The sequence below is a fragment of the Lutra lutra genome, chromosome 11 (genome assembly GCF_902655055.1).
Source record: "Lutra lutra chromosome 11, mLutLut1.2, whole genome shotgun sequence".
NCBI lineage: Eukaryota > Metazoa > Chordata > Mammalia > Carnivora > Mustelidae > Lutra > Lutra lutra.
In genome coordinates, this window is record NC_062288.1 from 67,150,854 (window position 1) to 67,167,126 (window position 16,273).

The 16,273-nt window shown below is 42.6% G+C and overlaps 1 protein-coding gene across 4 annotated transcripts in view; it reads right to left on the reverse strand.

Annotated features, from left to right (window-relative positions):
* Positions 1–16,273, reverse strand: part of AOAH (acyloxyacyl hydrolase) — a 163,141-nt gene that overhangs the window by 101,988 nt on the left and 44,880 nt on the right. For all 4 annotated transcript variants that reach the window (XM_047695588.1, XM_047695589.1, XM_047695590.1 and 1 more), the window contains one exon: positions 3,433–3,492. In XM_047695588.1, coding sequence (XP_047551544.1) covers positions 3,433–3,492 — 60 coding nt within the window. The remainder of the gene's footprint in view (positions 1–3,432; positions 3,493–16,273) is intronic.

Here is a 16,273-nt window from a genome sequence, read left to right on the forward strand (position 1 = left end):
CGGGAGATGTCAGGCAAAGGAGGGGTGTTCAGAAGGTTGAGTCCAGAGACCTGGTAACTGAGAGAGACGAGCACTGCGGACACACCGTAAAGCAAACACCAGCATGAAATTATACAGCAACAAGGGTGGCAGTTTGGAAATACAGACACATTCTGAGACTCAGAGCTCAAAGTCAGGTTGCATTTGAATGTCTGAGCTCTGTCTTTGAATATTTACTTGAACCTGAAGGCCTCGGTCTAATTAACCTAACGACCAGGTAGATTTTAACACTGATGTAACCAATACATCAGAAAAATTTACATGGACAGCCTTATCATTACTGCACAAGAGGTACAAAAGAATTAAATGTTATATCTGCACAGCTGTTCACTGTCAGAATTCAACTGAAGGCTGCGGCTGTCTCTGACATTCATTGTGCAGAAATGGGGTATAGGGTGTGTATAATAGATGAAGCTTGCCCAGGGACCATCTGATCCCCCCACCCTGAACTCCTCCTGTCCAGACAGAGGTTTTAATTATCCAGTCTTTTCATCACATGGCATGGGAAGGACTAACCTCTTATCCTTTCCTTGCAAAGAGAAATGAGACAGACACAGAGTAATGTTGCAGAGTTCCTCCCTTGCAGTTTGCCAGCCCCTTCCTTTCAATTTGAACTTGGCTAGACAGAGGCAAAATGAGGGCTGTTATTGATTCAGCAATGGTTTTGAAATATTGCACCTGGCGGCATGTAATCCCATTTAAATGAAAGTCTCAGTCTGGGCTGTCCCTGGGCACAGGAGCCACGCAGCATCTTCATCTAGCAATCTATTTGAACGAGTTTCTGCTTGTATCCTGAGCTTTCCCATGCACCAGGATGTTAAATGAAAACAGAACAATACACAGGGGTTGAATAAAGAAAAAAAAATGTGGTGACTGGGGTAAACAGAAGGTCAAAGGGGAGAGAACAACTACTCTTCAATACACAGCCAAAATAAAGTTGGATTTCTGCATGGTGAAGTGCTTTTCAACACTTGCTACATATTATTTTACCTGGTTTTAATTGCACCGGGGAAGATGATTCTATTGGGTAGGTAGGTTTTTGATGAGTGATGTCAGGTACAGTTGCACAGGTCATGCACTGCATAATTTTAACCTACATAGCCTGTGATGTGAATGGTGCTTCTTGAAAGTTAGTGCTGAGGAGGTTGAGAGCTATTGGCACAGTGGAGAAGGTAGGAACTTGGAAGTAGCTAGATCTGGATTTAAATGATGGGTTTCTCCCTTTACTAGCTATGGGGAATGAGTGTATTACTTAACATACCTGATCCTTAGTTCTCTCATCTATAAAACAGGGTTGATAACAAAAATATACTAGTTTCTATGAGTTTTTGTGAGAATCCAACAAATTGATTCCACAACTCAGGTACTCTAAAACTTAGATGCTCAGTTTTCTGCTAGATCCATGAGGAACCTCTCAGGGCCTCACTGAGATGCAGATATTTTCTGGAACATTCCCTTCCACAATACTTCACTTTTCCCCAGTCTGATAGGCTGTGCTGAAATGATATGCAACCTACTGTATGTGTCTTTCTACATCCCAGCCAGGTCTGCTGTTAGACCAGCCATCACAATGTAACTAATTGCAGCTGCTATCATCTGAGCAGTAACTCAAGAGACACTTATTGGCATTTTCTGATTATTTTTTCCTTGATAGCTTTGATCTAGAGAGTACATAAATTGGAGGAGGTTTTTGAGGAGTTTTGTATTACTGTTTGGTAGTTTGTTTGGTTTCTTGTTTTTGGCTTCTCACTAGGAATTATTGGAATCTGGCCCTATGAATTATGCTTGCAATTCTGATGACAGAAATGAAAAATCATAAAATCCTAATTAGTTTCTGAGCTAATGCCAAGGCAGTTTGTGCTGGTGGAATTAACAATGCTCCTAGAAGAAGTTTTTAGACGCGTGTGGAGAAGAAGGAAAGAAGGATCATATTGTTCTCCAGTTTTGTTTAGAGCTCTGAAGGTGGTCAAGGGTTTCCTATGATGTTTCAATTCCCTTTCTATGGCTTCAGTTGATTAGCTAACCCACTACTGTTGGTCTTTAATTACTCACTGAATTAAATAATGGTTGGCAACATTGTGATTAACTGATTGCGTAGAAATGCCTGAATAATGCCATTCCCTGCATCCCAGCTTTGTACATCAAAACCCATATGCCCCCCAAGAGTGGGGTTGCCAGAAAAATATGGCACTAAACATACTTACACTAAAAAATTTATTCATTGTTTATCTGAAATTCAAATTTAACTGATCTCCTCTATTTTTATTTGCTAAGTCTGGCAAGCTGAGCCATGAGGGCTTTTCCTCCTCCTTATTTCTGTGCTGCCAAATCAAGATTACCTTAAATGTACTGCATCAGGGGGAATGACGAGCAGGGTGATGAGGGAGAGGCTGAGGATGAAGGCCATGCCCTCTCATCTCTGAAGAATGCTTCCTTATTGCTGGGATCTTTAGCATGGAGGGACACTTGGTTCTTTGAAGGTTTACTTTTCTGCTTCCTATCCAGTTGGGGCTCATTTGCATTCAGGGCCTAAATCAAATACTTGACTCCATGATAATCGATTTGAACTAAACATGGTATCGACTGAGTGCTAGAGAATTTCCAGGCATGACACCACCACTTGACACACACCCGTTCTCTTAGTCCTCACAACCATGCTTTGACAAAGGAGTACTACCACTGTCTCTATCTTGCTGAGAGGGAAACTGAGGCTCAGCTTGAAGTCACATATTTAGAAAGTGGAGGGTCAGGGGCACCTGAGTGGCTCAGTGGGTTAAGCCTCTGCCTTCGGCTCAGGTCATGATCCCAGGGTCTTGGGATCAAGCCCCACATCGGGCTCTCTGCTCAGTGGGGAGCCTGCTTCCTTCTCTCTCTGCCTGCCTCTTCGTCTACTTGTGATCTCTGTCAAATAAATAAATAAATAAATAAATAAATAAATAAAATCTTAAAAAAAAAAAGTGGAGGGTCAGAAGGCTAGAGCCTCCTCTAAAATGGTCTACTGGAGAGTAGCAGTCCTCAACTGCGCATACCAGAGGACATTTGGCAACATCAGGAGCCATTCATGGTTGTCACGACTGAGGAAGGGCGATGTGGCTACAGGCATCTAGTGGGTAGAAGACAGGGATGTTGCTATACACCCTACAGTGGACAGGACAATGCTCGCTACCAGGGAGTAACTAGCTGCAAATATCAGTACTGCCCAGTTTGAGAAACACTGCTGTTGGGAGAGAGGGAGGAGAAAAAGGCGGGGGGGGGCCCTCACTTTCCTACTTCACTGCAGCTATGGTGTGTTTTGGGCATGGATCTGGAGTAGCCTTAGGGGTATAAGAGCAGGGGAAGGGGAAGATGAAGGCACCCAGCACAACGCTGGTATTCTTCTCATCCACTGCTTACCAGAATAGGGGATTTCTTCACAATCTGTCTTGCCTTCTCTAACGTAAATTTCCACGGCTCCTATAAAAACAAAGTTAGAAAACATTAGAAGCTTGCGCTTCATCTCTTCTTTGTATGTCTTCTCTGAAGTTAGGGCTTTTAAAGTCCGTAAGTTTGCAGTAAAGAAATGATTCCATAAAACTGTGGGAAAAAATTCACGAGAAGGCAATTTCATGCTAATAACTCTTTATTAAGGGATTTACTCTGTGCCAGATGCCAGGCTAAGTACTTTGCAAACAGGATCTTATTTAATTTTCACAACAGCTCTGAGAGATACGACCTTTTTATATATGAGGAAATTGAGACGCAGGAAAGCTAAGAAACTAGGTGAAGATCTCAGAGCCAGGTCTGGCAGAGACCCAGTCTGAACTTTTACCTTCCCACCTGCTCTACTATGTGGAGGCCTCTAGATACCTCCTCCTTGTGTCTGGAAACCCCATGGCAGGAGGCTGCCAACAGCTCACCTGAGTGGTGACTGCTCCCACACAAGGTAACACCCCATCTCCCATGCACAAACTCTTCTGGTTCCACGCCCCTATTCTTTCAGCCCTGTCTACAGCAACCAGGTGTATCTTCTTAGTTCACATTCCATGTGTAAAGAGGTACGACCAATGACTATTGCTACATAATCCCATATTTGTATACTTGTGGGCAGTTTGGGAGAAAAGTCACCCTGGGGGAAGGGGGTGGGAGAATGTGCTCCCAGCAATGCTTCCCAAACCTTTTGATCTCCCCCCGTCTGGACTTAACCACATTCTTCCTCGTGCTGCTCTCTGTAAGACCTAGGAGAGCCTGGGTGATGGTTTGCACACTGGGGTTCAAACCCTAGGTCTACTGAATATTAGCTGTGTGCCCTTGAGCAAGTTAAACTCTGAGCCCTTCAGTATCTATAGATTTACTTCCTTAACATGTAAGAAAGCCCTATTGTTGTCATCTGTAGTATGGGAATGATGTCTACCTCCTAGGGGGCAGGGAGGATGACAGGACATCATGCATGTAAAGCCCTAGGCCAAGGCCTGCCCCAATAATCCCCAGCTCAGTAATTGATGGGTTGGTTGGAAAATTTCTGTTTCAGCTCCGGATGTCCCCTCACACACATCAGTAGGGAAGCTGGGATTATGGGAGAGTGCCATAGTTCTCACTCCAGGAAAATGAGAACACTGCCCCTGCATTTTAGCAGAAAGAACGGGGACTGGAATGGGATTCTGGAGCTAGCGGACAGCAGGACAGGCCTCATGGGACATGTGACTCTTGCTGCTAATGGACGTTCAGGACTTGTGTCCCTGCTTGACCCCTCTGTGTATTCTTCACCCCCGGGGAAATGCCTCCCTCCATTATGGAGCACTGTGCTATTCCGAAGACCTCAGCCATGCGGAGCGAACGTGGGTGGAGGAGTGACCACCCGGTGTTAGCTTGGGTTGGACCCAACTTTCCAGCAGGTGCTTTAGGAAGGAGGAGAGCAAAGCTAGCCATAAGAGCTGGCTTACCCTCCATGGGCCGGCTCTGAAACCCTCTCCCTGGCTTCTGCCCCACATCACATTCTTCCAGCTCAACTTCAAAGGAGGACAAACCAAGCCTCTTGTGTCAGAGGCAGCAGGCCCACTGGCATCTAAGAGTGCATGTTAGCAACTTGAGAAGAGAAGCTGCTCTCCAGGTCAGTCTGGTCACCAGGACGCCCCTGTACAGTGTATGTTTCACAAAATACTGAACCATGAATGTGCCAGTTAATGAACACCCATGTCCCTGAGCCCCTGAGTGTTCCCATCATCAATCTGGCCATACAGCCTCTCCCTAGGACTTCCAGACTTCCTTATGATCCATCCACAAAGGGGCCAAGGTCATGGTACAACCTCAGGGGCACCTGTAGACTGAGCTCCAACACCACACCCAGTGTCCAGTCTGATTGGCTGACAACAGCCCCACAACAATTCATTATAATCCTCCCTTTAAAAACCAAGATGCGTGAATGCAATTTTGGCTTCTTCTGGAAATTCTCACAAATCCTGGAAGCTCTCTGGTAAGTAAGCCTCTTGGGCAAGGTCATTATAAGAAACTGGATCTGGGCGCAAATTTCTGTCACAGTGCCCTTTTTGGTTGCTCTCATTAACCTAAAACTCATTCTCTGTAATACCGTGATGTGATGTTGGTGTCCCTCCACCTTAATCACGTGCCCCCTGCTTCTCTGCTTGGAAATACCCCTTTCATTCTAAAGCTCAGCTCAAGCACCCGAAGGGCCTACAACTGTCCATGCTACACACTAGATGCTCAACTGATATGTAAATAAAACTCAAGAGAAAACCTGTAGGATATTATGTTAATCAAGGAAAAGAGGCTCCCAGATATTACACACAGAGAAAAGAAATCCTACATAGAAATATGCCATAATAATTGCAGGTGACATCTTTTTCCTTTTCGGTTCTTTCTTGCATTTTCTAAATTTTCGATAATGAACACAAATTCAGCAATGCATGCTTTTTAAAAAGAACTCAATATATATTGCCCTGTTCCTTCCTGAAGAAACAAAAACATAATCATGGCATAGGGACACAGTGAGAACACTGGAGATCTGGTGCGAAGAGACATTCCTGCCCTCCCAGGGTTTCTGGGTAGTGGAGGAGACAGATGAGGAAGGAGCACAGCAAGCAGAAGCGAGAGGGGCAGAAAGAGGCCTCAGCAGGGTCCTTGTAGGACAGGCCACTCGGGTCCCCTTAAGGGGGCTAATTTGGGTTTCATCTGGCTCGGTTCTCTGAGGGGACCGATGTGTAGTGAGGGATAAAGACAAGCAAGCAAAACAAACAAAAGCCCAGTGACAAGGGCTGCACCAAATACCTTCTGACCCCCATAGTGCCATGTGTGATGATGCTTCTGTCGACCTCCCTGGAAGGCCAAGGACAGGATCGTCAGGACCTGGCTTGACTAGAGCGTCACTTGCTCCCACAGTTCGAGTGCACAAATGTCAACATAAAAAAGAGAATATAGATACTGGGCCTGATCTTCTGTCCCCAGAAGAAAATGGATATAAGGCTTCAAAGATACTTGGAGGGGCAACTGGGTGGCTCAATTGGTTAAGCATCTGCCTTTGGCTCAGGTCACGATCCCAGTGTCCTGGGATGGAGCCCCGAGTGGGGCTCCTGGCTCAGCGGGGAGCCTGCTTCTCCCTCTGCTGCTGCCTCTCCACCTGCTCATGCTCTCTGTATCTGTCTCAAATAAATAAAATCTTTTAAAAAACTTAAAAGAAAGATACTTGGAAAAGTTAATTTTTTTTTGCTTGTTGTGATGACAGGCAAATGGGCAAATTGTTAGCCATGGGCAAATGAAGATAATTACTCTCTCTCATTGGTAACCTTTCACTGTTGGCAATCTGGTGCTTACGGCACTGCTTCTGAAGTATGAGGACCACTCTTGCATCCTCCAAAAAATTAAGACTTCAGAATGGAGGGTGCAACTGTAATCAGGGGTTGCAGAGAACATTTGGGGCTAGATGGTGAGCTGGATATGACCCCTTTCTGGTTGGAAGCCATACTGGGTTTATGACTCAGAGCAATCATCTGAGGCATAAGCAGATTCTCCATCAACAATGAGGAGCTTGGTTCTGGAGTGTTCATTTGATCCTGCAACTTTCTATGGTTGATCCTTTCCAGTTTCTCATTACTTTCTGCCTCTAGTTAGAGTGGCTCCTATTCCAGGCTCATATCCTCTACAGGGTCTCTTTAACATTTTCACGAGTGGCTTGCCAAGGAGGGCCCCACACAGGCTTACAGAGAAATAAGCTCTCAGCGTGGGAGCTTAAGAATCCCAAGAACCATGGATACGTAGAGTGCATTTCTTTACTCAAGAATTTGGAAAATTCCAAGGACGATATGGCACCGTGTCCCAGTAGGCTACAAGATGGGGGGAGGTCCACCTTTTGCTTGATCATCAGAGCATATAGTAAGACATAGCCATGGTTGTTCACAGAAGACATTTGCCTAGAATGATTCAAGTGTTCATGCAGACCAGAGCCAGCCCAAAGTCTTTGGACAAGAGGAGAGGTTCGGTGACTCCCGATCTTCCATGGAAGATACTTAAATGCTGTACCGATCACCAGGTCACAGTCTCCATCATCATCTTCTATTTAAAGTGAGTTTGGACTCCAGAGCACTTGCGGGTTTGAATCCTAGCTTTGCCATTCACTAATTGTGGGACCTTGGGCAAGTTACTTAAACACTCTGAGACTCACTGTCCTCCCCTGCAAAATGGAGATAATACTATGTGTGTGTGTGTGTGTGTGTGTGTGTGTGTGTGTGTGTGTAATGAACAAGAAAGCCCTTGGCACAGTGCCTTGCATGTGGTAAGCACAACATTATTGTAACAGCAACTGATGGTTTTGAGTCGTTATGTCACTAATGCATAGCTGGAAAAATTACTATAATTACAACGTCAGCCTACAAAAATGGATGCTGTATTTCAATGATCTTCAAAACCACCCTGAGTGGAAAGCGGTGAGGTTACATAATGTAAGCAAGGCCACTCAGCAAACTGAGCGGATAGTACTCAAGTCTCTAGACTCCAACACCTTTTCCACCGCGACCACACTGTTTCCCGAGAACAGAGTAAGCCTGAAATTTTAACCAAGTGAGAAAATATGATTCCCAAGGTTTCACCAGGGCTTAAGGGAATGCAAGGGGAATTCATGTGTGTGGGGGGTGCTTTCATGCAAAGGCTCACAGGGTCGGGAGAGAGATGTGGCTCTGTAGGCCAACAACCCATGCACCTGTGTTTGGAAATGCAAGTACAAACATTGTAGCCAGCGTAGGACTGATCATGAGAGAGAAAGAAAGAGTCATTCAGTCAGTCATTTTGTTGGGCTGTCATTCACTCTATTCATTCATTCCACAAACGCTTACTGATTATGCTGTGTGGCAAATTATGTATTAGGGATGTAATAGTGAATGAGACATAATCCTTCTCATCAAGGGTTTTATAACCTGGGAGAGACGATTGGCAATAAAATGTAATTAGAATACAATGTAACAAGTGTTAAGTAATAAGTACCATTATTCCTATTTTACAGATGAGGTAGACGGAGTCTTAAGAGTGGCTAAAATCCAAGTCACAGAGCCAGCGAGGGGCATAGTCCAGATTCAGTTCATACCCCCTGGGCACAAAACCTGTGCTTTTAACCCCCCTCTGGGAGATGTTAATAGGTGTGCTAGAAAAGAAAACTGTTGTTGTTTTAAGTTGAAGAAGTTGGGGAAATCTGCAAACTAAATGCTCCTCTGAGAGAGCCCTAACACACATTAGCATATTCAAGGCTTTCAGCCACTTTATGTTAAGCACTAGTTAGGAAAGCATTTCCAAACATTCAAATCTTTCAGCCAAAGCGTAGTGTACCGTATTGTCTATGATGGGGAAACAGGTAAAGAACACAGTGTATGGGGAATGCTCCAGAACTCGATATCATTTCTCCCGACATTTTAGGAGTATTGGTGAATTGGACAAGACACATTCATTAATTGGGCCTTCTCAGGTTTTGTGATGTTAAATAATTAAATCCTGGTACACTCAGGAGTGAAGGAAGTAAATAGAAATAGTATTTTTATGTGAACAATTTTTAGCAATTGCGTTCTCTACTATCAATTATAGCAGCAGGTAGATTTAAAAATTACAGAAAGTGCCTTTTGTTCACTTCACACTCCTGACAACAGTGACAGGTACCCACAAAGGAGAAAGCCCCTCGGGAAGTGAAATGATGATTTTAGATGTGAGATTTTTATTGTCAAAAAGCAGGCACGTACACTGGAGGGTTTGAGGGTGGGGGAATTTCACTGATCTACTTGGATCTTTTCTAGAAGTTTATTAGGACAGGTTTTTTCCCACACCCCCATACTTAATGGTGTAAGTTGATTCAAAAAGGGAGCAAGACTTGAGACGCTATCTCCAAAGACTTAACCACTGGAGGCAGTAAGCACAGGATACCTCTAATGTAAGGCAGACTAGAAGAGCCAAGAGAAAGGAGGAAAAGCCCTTTGAGGTGACTTCTATTAAGTAGAAAGACAGAGGCTGGAAGCGCCTCTACTTGTAAGATTTTATGAAATCCTGGCATGTCTGGCCTTTGGGCGGGATCTGCTCTCTGTTATTGTATCTATATTCCACTGTATCCTACAGTGGTGATTTTCCAATACATAGGATGAGGTCTACCAAAGCCCAGTTTGATTTCCATGTTCCAACGAGGCCCAGCTCCAAAGGGCATTTATGACTCTTAGTTGTGTGGAAAAAATGAAGTCAGTTCATGCCATCTTCTTCTTCCAGGGACAGGAAGGAAGGGAGGGAGGGAGGGAGGAAGGGAGGGACAGAAATATGAAAGAAAAAAGCCATTATCTTCAAATGTATTCCCTTTTTATCACTGAATAGCTCTTCTTCATAGGTATTTTACCGTTAGCTACATTTTCTTCTTTCCTTCTCCTGGGCTACTTCTGCATTATGGAGCTATTAGTATCATTAATATATTTAATCATACTACCCTTATTCTTCTCCCCAGACAGCATCTTTTTAAAAAGCATTGTTTTAAACAGCACTACTCCCATTCCGCTCTTCTGACATTGTCATCCATTGAGTTTCCCACCATCACTGCACACATACAGGGTTCTTCGATGCTTCCAGGTCTGTACCAGTCATTGTATATGCTGTAGCTCTTTACCTTATACTGACAGCAGTGGGGTGGGGTGGGGATTAACAGTTCTTAATCCCGCTTTAGAGATGAGAAGTCCAAGAGCCGGCGCTGGAATTCTCCAAGGCTTCACAACCAACATTCTTCAGTTATATTTTGACTGTTTCTTCCCTAGAGTCTGTGTGCACAGAAATTCTCCAGTGCTAGACTCTATGGGCTGTTCTTATTACAGGTTATTGTCCTACTTTTTAAACACACGATTTCTGGCAAATAAGTGGGTTAGTTAGATGGTAAGTGTGGTTTGGTCATTGGGTTGTTTAGACCAACTGTTTTGCAACATAATATTCTATTTGTTGTCGCTGTTGTTATGATTATTATGATAATAATAATATGTTATTATTCCGTTTGCATTCAGGTTGCTAGATCAGTCTTGTCCAATGTTTCACAATTAACCTGTGTTAGTTTCCTATTGTGGCTGTAACAGATTACCACATAGTGGCTTCAAACAACACCAATTTGTTATGTCACAGTTCCGGAGGAGGTCGGAAGTCTAAAATGAGTCTTAGGAGACAAAAACCAGGTTTCAGCTGGGTTAACAGTTGTAGTCCCGGGGGAATCCATTTCTTGCCTCTTTGGTGTTTCATGGCTGTACACACCCCTTGGCTGATGGCCTCCTCAGTCCATCTCTGTTGCCTTATCTTCTTCTCACATTCTGATCCTCTTGCCTCTCTCTTATAAGGACCCTTTGGATTACGTGGGGGCTCATCCAGATGATCCAGGAGAGTTTCCCCATCTACAGATTCCCTTTCCCATATAAGGTAACATTCACAGGTTCTGGGGATAAGATGTGGACCTCTTTGGGTCCACTGTTCATTCAACAAATATTTATTGAGGGATTAATTGCAGTGAATTGTGCTGGGCTCTGGGAAAATCACATATAACAGCGTGTGCCTGGGGGATACAACAGCTGGGTTATCTGTTGCCATGGAATTTATACCTTAACAGAAGGAGCAGATGTTAAATAATAATTGTATAATTATTTAGCTTATTGTGCAATTGTTAATTACAATTGTAATACATTCTGTAAGGAAGAGGTCTGATGAAAGGCAAGGAAGTCTGGGCGCCACGAAAAGCTTCTTTGAGGAAATGACTTCAGAACTGAGTTCTGATGTGGGTGACTATTTAGGTGAAGGCAAGGGCCAAGAGTGGATATTGGGAGACCATTGATTAAAACTTTAGGGAAGCCTGGCTGGCTCAGATGATTAAGCGTCTGCCTTAGGCTCAGGTCATGATTCCAGGGCCTGGGATCGAGTCCCATATCAGGCTCCTTGCTCGGTGGGGAGCCTGCTTCTCCCTCTCCCACTCCCCCTGCTTGTGTTCCCTCTCTAGCTGTGTCTCTGTCTGTCAAATAATAAATAAAATCTTAAAAAATAAAAAAAAATTTAAAAAGTCAGAATTTGAAGTATCTTTTGAACTGTTCAAATTCACTAGAGTCATTAGCTTTTCTTGAGCTAAGGAAAGAAAAGAGCATATTATCAAGAAAAAAATAGTTATTTTTTTAAGCTTTTCTAAAGTAGGCAAGAAACATTTTTAAATCTTGAATACCATATAAGTACCTTTCTTGGAATCATTTGATTTCTTCTACTTAGCAGAAAGGGTAACTTAAATTTGCATTATTTCTGCTGTATTTTGAAGCTTTTAAAGATCATATGAGTTTAATGACCTCCAAATTTGTCTTTAAACAAGTCTAAGTAGATAAATTCTCTAAGATTCCAAATACGGGCTTACACCAAAATAGAGGGTGGTATCTCTGTCAAGATACCTCAAAATGCCCAGAGAAAAGACTGAACAGTAGTCTGTATATCCGAGTATGGGGCTTAATGCTTTCCTCAGTTCTGTTAGCGTTTTAAGCCTTCAAAGTCTTCAGGGAGCAATTTAATGTAGTAGTCTCTGATATTTAAAACCTTTCTGTTTCTTCAATAATTTCTTGTCTAATGACCTTCAAAGAGTTTTGCGGAGGCAAAATACATAAGAGATAGTTGGCCTTTCATTTAATTTTCACTCTTTTTGTCATGAGAAGAAGACTGGTATTTCCCCCTTACATTTTTGGTCCTTTGATCTTCTTTCTCTGTGAACTAATTGTTTGTGACCTTTGCTCATTTTTCCTTTCTTTTTGATTTTATAAAAGCTCTTTGAATTGTGGAAAAATAATTCTTTGTGTGGCATATTACAAAAATATTCTCCCCATTTACTATTTTTTTGACTTTGTGAACAGCAGGTTTTTTATCAGTCAGATGTATTCATATCTCCCTTTACGACTTCTGTATCACAAATTACAATTAAAATTGCTCAGATTTTTCTTTTAAGGTTTCATTTTTAATGATTCAAACTTTAACTTATTTGGGATTTATTTTGCCATAAGAAATAGATAAACATTAAGCTTAAATTTTATTTCTAAATGGCTAGTCTTTAGTCCCATCCATTTATTGAATAAACCAGTATTGTACCACTGATTTGAAATGCTGCTTTTGTCAAAAACAAGAGTCTCCAATGCACCTGGGTTTATTTTTAGGCAGTATATTCTGTTTCCTTTTCAGCTGACTTTGCACATCTAGAAGGCTATATCGCCCTGTCATTTATCTCATTGTTCAAAATTTCCTGAGATGTTTAAATAGGAACTTTACAAACATCGTCAAATAAACAACTCCACAACCAGCAACTTATTTGGATTTTGATTTCCCACCTGTAAAATTAGGATAACAGAATAAGCTTGCAATTGTGTGGAAGTACTTTAAATGCTGTATGACAAGTACATAGGCCAGCTTTTGGTACAGGTATAACAACTCAAATTGTGTTTGCCATTGCCTTTTATCATTCAGCCCTAATGTGTGCCTGTCACACAAAAGGAGCCTAGAAAAGGTCTATTGTGGGAATAAAAGAATGACTGTCTCTGCCTTAAAAGCCTATCAATTTCACCCAAGACACTTCTGACCCTAGTGCCATTTCTGGTCCCGGTTAATAAAGATATGGTTACCTTCTAGGGACAAACATGGGTTTATAAAGTGGGAAACTTTATTAACTCTTCCAGAGTATTGAGGAAGTACCAAAAAAATGGTCCAAAATTGTAGGTTATTCTTCCTGGAATGTATGTTCCCTTCACAAGTAACACCTGATTTTTTAATAGTTTGCCAAGTCACAGGGAAGATTAGCCATCATTCAAGAAGGAAATTTCCTTAACCTGAAACTCTGATGATCACAAAAATGGGTATTATGTAATGATTTGTTTGCCCCTAAGCTTGGATTTGGGAGAAAACACTCACATACTGTACAGAGTTAGGGTGGAAAAAGGGGAAGAGCAAATAGGAGCTGAAGGGGTTGACCAGATGACCAAATGGGAAGAGAGGTTTCTATTTAGTTTAGGTTTGAGCTACTATTTTGCTAGAATTGTCCATGACAGTAGCCACGCAGGCTCCAGTGTAGTGATGATGAGAGTGGAAGTAATTTTTTTTTCCATGTTTGAATACAGATTCTGTTTAATGGAGAGCCCTGAATTCATTTTTATTTTCTCATAAAAAAGACAAGTCATCATTACAATGTTGAGAGGACAAAGGCGGACTTTAGAGACTTGGGTCTTATTAAACAGAGATGGAGTAGAGAAATTTACCCCCATACACACACACACCATATTGGACAAAACAGAACTCACTGAAAAACCTTGGGGGAAGATTAACTCACACATCTGAAAGCATTGTGCACAGAGCCCAGCTCATCCTTCAGAACAGAAGGGCCCAGCTGACTGTCCAGAACAAAATGTAGTGATTCATGCATTTTAGAAAATGTTCAATTTCCTGTCCACTTGTAATTTTTCCTGAACTTTACTACCTGAGATATTCAAAGAGATGCTAGATGTTTTATTTTACACTTAATGTTTAAAAAACGAAAGTAAGTTCCTGAGATCAGCTTATTTATCTCTCAGCTGAACAGCAAGAATTTGTTGCGTGACATTTTCTCATAAAAAGAGTACAAACTTACTCCTTCCCAAGCCTTTTTATGTCAGCTTTGTGGTAATTTGGGTCCCAAGAAAGCACGAGTTCCCTGTGTATGCATACACTCCCACACACTCAGCCTTGGAGAGCTTCGGGTTCCTGTAGCAATCAGATTCACTCGGGAAAAGCCATTTCAAAGTCTGGATTGCTTTCCTCAGGCAACGGGTCCCCTCACAGCAGTTTACTATTTTTCTGAAATACTTTTCAAAATTGGTATTAATATGGTACCTGCATTAGAATCAGCATTTATGTAAGATGAGATAAGAAGATGAAGACAAATGAGAAATAACTGGGAAGTTCTTCATAATTCAAGGATGACCTCAATGCTAGACTAAGATGACTTAAAAGAAGATCGTCATTTCATTTCATATTTAACCCCCATTATACTTTATTTTATGTAGTGCCTCTTTGAAGTAATTTTTATTTTTATTTTTTAAAAGATTTTATTTATTTATTTGACAGACAGAAATCACAAGTAGGCAGAGAGGCAGGCAGAGAGAGAAGGGGAGGCAGGCTCCCTGCTGAGCAGAGAACCTGATGCGGGGCTTGATCCCAGGACCCTGAGATCATGACCTGAGCTGAAGACAGAGGCTTTAACCCACTGAGCCACCCACGCGCCCCAATTTTTATTTTTATATTAGAATACATTTAATGTATATTTCAGTATATTTGCATTTTACTTCCATTTTATGAATTTTTGTATTTGAAATGTATTAAATAGTCTGTTTTACTGATTTCAAGTACTTAAAATTTGTTACGTGAAATAAATACCAAAACATGCTGAATTTTCACTCCAGTATTTGAATGACTCTTTAGCACTGGAAGCCCTTCCAATCTGCCCCTTGTCTCCATTTCCAGCCTCCCTTGCACTCTGCCTCATCCAGTGATAAATATGTCTATGTTTCCTTTCCCATATAGAACTCACATCTGGCTACCTCTCTTCCTTTGCTTAAGGCCCCTTCTCCTACCCGTGATGTTTACACTGAATAAGCACAACTGGTAGGATAGGCTCTTAGAGCAAATTCATTCTCCACTCCCCCCTCCCTCTGCCTCCCAGCCCTTTAAATGGGTTGGAGGCCCCAGGGAAATGAGGAGAATCTTTCTGCAGTAGAGCACATGCTCTGAATATAATTCTCTTTTAATGTGGATCAAAGTGTTGTCAAGTAGGTCTTGACTATGCCTTTGAGATGTCTGTGAATGTAGCATGTCCCTGCAGACCCGGGGGTGGTTAGGAAGGGCATCTGTTCCAAGTTACAGGGTGTGCCCAGAGGGAGCCGCGTAAAGCCAGGGAGGCTCCACTCCTGGCCCGATGGGTGCTGTCTAGCACTGATCTAATAAAGACACAGAACACGTGGAAGAACCACATTCAATTTTCAGGGTCAGAGTGCTGCTCGGGCACACGTGTGCACATTTGCAAGAGTGCACGTGCACACGCATTCACGCAGCAGGTGCTGCCTAGTTTTGTATGCAAATGAGATCGGAGTGGGGTATAAACAATACCCTCAAAGTCGCTAACAAAAAACCACCTGGGTGGTCTTTACAATGCAGTCTGCAATTCTCTTCTTTCTGTTCCTTTCCTTTTCTGTCTCGTCCTCCTTCCCCACTGCCCCCCCCACCCCCGGCTGGTGCCGACTGAACATGGTAGACTGTTTCTTGCTTCAGTTAATCATGGATGACGCTCTGTCATTCTGAGCACATGGTAGGTAAGGATATGAGCTGCAGCTAAAAGATGGGCAAAAAGTGGGCTTGGAATGTCAACTGCGCCGTAGATGATGACTAGGCAGTTTATTCAGGTCCCTAAATGTGCTTCCACTTTTACTTCTGTTCCTACTGCGGTCAGACCCCATTGCTCTGCACTGCTGGGTTCTGCCCACCAGAGCCCTGGAGCAGAAGGACCCCCTTCTTCTCTCTACCCTGCAGCATGCATTTCACAGGGGCAATGGCTCGTGTCATATTATTTGTATTTCACCAGAATCAGAAACACATGCAAAGCAGGACACTGAGGGTGTAGAGTCCCATTTGTGAGGAATTACTGATCCAGGATCGGTGGTTCAATTATAGAAGTAACCATAACCCAGGAGTAGCAAGTGAGGCCTAGAGCACAGTG